The following is a 5,399-nucleotide window of genomic DNA, read 5'->3' on the forward strand; positions in this document are numbered from 1 at the left end:
GGATCGGTGGGTTTACCCAGCCAAGAACAGTTGCACAAAGCAGCTTCCCGAAGAAGTCTTGCCTGGTCTCCAAGAAATTATGTCTCAGCACCCTTTTATTAGTCCGGATAGGTGGCGTTCCGGAGAAGTCCCAGAGTTGCCGTCTCTGTGCGTTCCAGAGCAGTCCTGGCACTGCCATTCATGACACCCAGGTGTACGCCTTGATCTCCTGTTTGTCCCTACTGTGCTGGCTAATCATTTACTTTTAATCTTCAATGACACCTGGCCCATCTAGGCTAAAATTGTAACGGTTTATTGTCATGGAATTCGTTTAGTTAATGTTGTGTGCTGTATATCTTGATAGGAATAATTCATTAGTAATGCATCACTGATGCCGTTTATTAATAAATTGTCTTATTATTGATATTGGTTGTCCTGTGTACTTTTTCTTGTACAGACTGGCACAACTGGCTACAAAACTCATTAAATAAATATTTAATGTACTGTTGCCTACCCACAGACATACAGTACACTACAACCATAACCTGTTTTTCTTGAACACATATCTGTTGATATATCCCTGTTCACAGCATGTTCTAGATAAGAGCAACTGCAAAATGACTATACTGTAGAGTAAAGAAAATGTTGTGAGGAATAAATTTGGCACTGCAACATGCAACGCCTTATTCATTTCAAACCCACAAACTGACTGGCGTCATCTGCCAGGTTCAGTTCCGGCATGTTCTTTAACTGGGTCAGCTCACATAGGCCACTAGAAACTTGTGGGGTGGGACTGAACTCCAGTCACCCCGGTTGCTGCCTGCTACTTTTATAGACAATGATTTTTGGGATTTGGGGCTCCCAATTACAGTACCAATGAGCTGATGGCTGTACAGTAAGTATTGTAGTGTTTCCCTTCCTAGTGTTAGCAGCAGTAGGGGAACTGAAGTGAATCCAGGGCCTAATTCGGTCTTTCAAGAGCCCAGAACTATGGGAGTTTCATCTTTGGGAAGAAAAAAGTGTACTTCACCTGTGTGGAGGTGTCATTCGTAAACTTGCTGGCAGGGATGTAATCACGGAGAGAAAAAAATGCTTGTGATTTTCCCTGCGTAGTGTCACTTTCAAAAGGGAAGTGAATCGTGCTGCATGTCACTTTCTGTGCAAGTCAGTGTTCGGTACGGCTGAGTTTCTGTGCCGTTCGAGGTTCCCCTGTTTCGCCGCCTCACGTTGTCTCACTGTCCGCTCTCTGGGCATTACCAGAGGAAGTTCCACCAATGAGAATGTCCTGAATAAACCTCTTTCCCCAAAAAATTCTGATCTTCATCAACAAAAATAATATCCCCCAACATACCGACCCACCCACACATAGCCGGCAAACACTCACATGGAAGCAAATTCATAAAGTCTTACAATTCCTAATGAAAGCCAAATTAAAGCCTGTGAAAATATTCTTAGACAGTGCAGGACCAAATTAACACTGCCTTGTTTTCTGCTGGTTGATTTTGCTTGCTGATGGTCTGTCAACAGAGGCACAGGGTTACAGTGAAAGAACAGCAGAACAGGTTTGGGAAACAGTAGAGCTCTATGTATTGTAATATATACAAATATTTGTTTGAACCAAGGACACCTCACAAAATAAAAAATAGACAAGCACAGTGAAAATAAAAGTAGAGATGACAGGCACCGATATGAAATACAAAAACATTAGGCTAGGTGTGTTAATATTGTGATCCAATATTATTGTTTGAATAATCAGATGATTAGGCCTATTGAAGAGCTCAGCTTTGGGATAAGAATTCCCACTTTAGCCTATAGAATAGCAATAGAGAAGGCGTGCAATTAACAAATAACATTACATGAATAATAATATTGACAAAAATAAAAAGTAGAATAAAAAACATCCTTGAAATGAGCAATTTAATGTTCTTGTCCTATAAAACGTATTATTCATGTATTATGTATTTTGGTATGCTCACACTCATACACACGTTTAAAGAGTCTTTATTTTCCCTCCCTATATTAATAGTCTCTTCTTTTCCAGACTGTCTTCGTCTCTCAATCATCAGTCCCCTTCTCCTAACAACGTACGCCCACAAACAGAAAAGAAAAAATCATGTATTGGATTCACACCTTTGACCCAATACCTAGGTTATCGCATCATTCCGCGATCCTTTCCATTCGCTCTGTATTGCATCGATACTGTGCCGGTCGTTACGCAATCGGCAGCGGAAAGTCTCGCCGTCTGAGAAATAATTTATCGTTTCCTCATTTCCCCTCGGTTTCACGTATAAATGCAGAAAACGCATGGCCACTGCGACAGAAGAAAGCACAAGAAGGAGAAAGAACAAACTCATCTCACTTTTTCTCACGGATAATTCGCTCTTGGTGGTTGGATACTGCACTCAAAGTCGGTTGGATACTGCAGCAGAACTCTTTTTAAAAAAAACTTCTGTACTTATTTTCTTTTGAATTTTTCACAAATTTCATCCACTGCTATTCATAATGACAGCATCTGACATAGAGTCTCTCCAGCCACGCACCAGAAGCGGAGGTCGGTGCTTGCCCGCCTTCTTGATCACCTCGATGATCACTTTGTTCGTTCTGCTGGCCGGAGTGACCTTCACCGCCGCACTCTTCATCAGACAGCTACAGACAGAGCTCGCGAATTTAACCAAGACCACACACGAACAGACGGGGCCATCTGCACAACTGTCTGAGTCTCAATACAAGGTAGGTTTGTGGTTTGTTTGTACTGTATAATACATTTATTTTCGTCGGCTGCAATGTTGCAATGAGTCATGACTTTGTAACATACAGTAGTTTAGTGGTTATGCAGATTCAATTAGCAAAGCAAATACTTTTTCCACAAACAGACCATGCTTTCTATGATTTTATACGTGTGTAGTCTTATGTTATAGGCTTACAGTCATGAACGGATAAGGCAAACTGTCAACAATACAGTAGGCAATATATAGTATTAGCGATATACTGGGGTTGTCCCAAAAGACTGCTGGAGCAAATCTATATTAACATTATTGTAGTTCATCGCAAGGAGAAATCTAATCAGGGGAACGCAGAACATCTGATTTAGTTAGTTAATGGGGCATCTGAATATTTTTCTTTGCAGTAATATTTCGTTCTTACTTGTGTTTCCAGGTGCAGAACTTTGCTTTTCTGCGAGCATCCTCCGGTAGGTTTCGTTCTTCAAATTTCTTTAAACCTATTCTGCTCAAACGTGTTATGCTCTTGAGTAGAGTAACTACCATTCATACTGGATTCAAATCCGGTTGTGTAAATAAGGTGTAAATCCATTCAGAAAGGGCCAAATGGAAAAATATGGCACATTAATTATAGTTACAGACTCGGCAATGTATATACAACAGATATATATATATATCTGGCACAATTATAAAACACAACCCCCCTTCTCATTTCCCCCTGCAGGCGTCCTTAACAATGTCACCATGGAGTGGAAAAATAGGTCCTTGGAGACGGTGGGGAGCGGCTACACGTTCAGCGATGTTCAGCACACTCTACAGCCACAAGCCGAGGGGAGCTACCTGCTCTACCTGGACCTGGTTTTGCTCTGCCGCGATCCCCCCTGCAGCGCAATCAACGGGACGGTGGTTGTCAAAAGCGAGCGTGAGCAACTGCTGGAGTGCCAGTTCAGCGCGCCGCAGCGCCGGACGGAGAAGTGCTGGCAGGTGGTGCGGGTGGACAAGGCACACCGGCTGGTGGCCGTGATGTCGGTGCGCGGCGCCACCGACAAGTGGGAACTGGACACGGAGAAGAGCGGGATGGGCATGTTCCTGGTGGACGGGCAGACGCGTTGAAACGCGGACGGACAGACAGACAGACTCAGAGGTGGACGCAGAGAGGAGCTGAATTGAGTCTGAGGGACATGCAGGACAGTACCGATGTCGGTCTTCAATGGCACACCGGGCTGCTATTGCACAACCTCTCCTCTGGAAGGTGCTGCAGCACTCCTGTTGACGCAAAGCACCAATCCTTAAAAAGTGCATTTACAGGCATCGTACCACAAGAGGGTGCCAATGGACATGATTCCCTCAACGCAAGAGTGGCCACAGCCAACTATTTATTTATTTATTTATTCATTTATCATAGATATTTTTGTATCGTTTCTTGGTATTTTATTCAAAGATGAAATATATATTTATTGGTTTTTTAAAAGGATCTGTATTTTGTTTGTATTTACAGCTGTTTACATAGACATAGCACTACCACAGTATTTTTATCTTGAGCAAGTACTCTAATTCTTCCTGTGCACACTGCAAAACCAGTTTCTTCTATTGAACTGTGCTATTCAGTCTCTCTGAGATGGATGCTCATGTTATTATCTCAAAGTCCTTTTGTTCATGTATATACTGGTTCAGGTCCTTTAAAAAACCTAATTATTACAATTAACAAACAAAATTGCTGATCAGTCTCACTGACAACATCCTCAATTAAGTCAATTCTTCTCATGTAAATAAAATGAACAGCAGTGTTAAAAACATGTGTATCATTTACAATGATGACATATTTCAGGGTATATGTAAGATATGATATTTAGGTACTTATTTAGTTCTGCACACTGCAGTTTAAAAAAAAACTGTTGGTGAGGGACGGTTATTGCATATATTTGCTTTCATTCCAAAGCTATTGTAATTATTTAAAAGAAAATCCCAACCTCTTTTTGTACATGTGCCTACTAATTGAAAATGTTGAAAATGAACTGAACAATTACATGTTTGGTTACGAAAGTAACAACAGTCCTGGTATGAGAATAAGTCATACCTGAGATTGATTGCTGTTTATGTGAGAATAGGTTCACTGGATGGGCATATGTACGGGATATGTATAAGCTTACTTATTGGCTGGCATTCCTCAGCATGAGTCCTGGCCACCCTTTGATTTTCTGGAACATCCACATTCCTAGAGAAGGAATTTGGGGAGACAGGGTGGACAGGGGCCAGGCCTATGGATTGGCAATTAACACAGGCTTACACCTGCAACAGAATTTAATATTGGCTATCTTGCCAACAAACAAGCCCTGTCCTGTACAACTGTGCCATCTGGTGGACAGAAATATATGCCAGAATATCATACCTATTACTACAAGGAAAAAGAAGCTATTTTTGTCAGCTTTTGTAAAAATGTATGAATCTCAGATGAATGTAAACAACTAATGTTGGGGTAATAAACTTGTTCACAGTAGGTTGTTTGTGGCTAATATCATTGCAAAAGAATTCGAAAATATGTTCACACTCATTTCAACTCAAAGTCGCAGTGGGAACACAGATCTGTGGCGCCATAATTAAACTGACGTAATGTGGTCAGTAGTGTGACCTCATCTACTAACATTAGAGCTACTAGATCTATTAGATCTAAGTCATAAGGGAGCTCTCTGACCCCCTCCA

The 5,399-nt window shown here is 41.5% G+C and overlaps 1 protein-coding gene across 1 annotated transcript; it reads left to right on the plus strand.

The window, feature by feature from the left end:
* Positions 1-2,255: 2,255 nt before the first annotated feature.
* LOC133115108 (uncharacterized) lies at positions 2,256-5,196 on the plus strand. Its single transcript, XM_061224844.1, has 3 exons — positions 2,256-2,709; positions 3,136-3,169; positions 3,424-5,196. Exons 1-3 carry the CDS (start codon positions 2,482-2,484, stop codon positions 3,810-3,812), a joined length of 651 nt encoding a protein of 216 aa, XP_061080828.1. The 5' UTR covers positions 2,256-2,481; the 3' UTR covers positions 3,813-5,196.
* Positions 5,197-5,399: the final 203 nt, after the last annotated feature.

Source organism: Conger conger, chromosome 16, assembly GCF_963514075.1.
Source record: "Conger conger chromosome 16, fConCon1.1, whole genome shotgun sequence".
NCBI lineage: Eukaryota > Metazoa > Chordata > Actinopteri > Anguilliformes > Congridae > Conger > Conger conger.

Coding starts and splice junctions, on each gene's coding strand:
- LOC133115108 (XM_061224844.1), top strand. CDS start 2,482: ATGACAGCATCTGACATAGAGTCTCTCCAGCCACGCACCAGAAGCGGA. Junction 2,710..3,135: donor TGTCTGAGTCTCAATACAAG/GTAGGTTTGTGG, acceptor TTGTGTTTCCAG/GTGCAGAACTTTGCTTTTCT. Junction 3,170..3,423: donor TTTTCTGCGAGCATCCTCCG/GTAGGTTTCGTT, acceptor TTCCCCCTGCAG/GCGTCCTTAACAATGTCACC.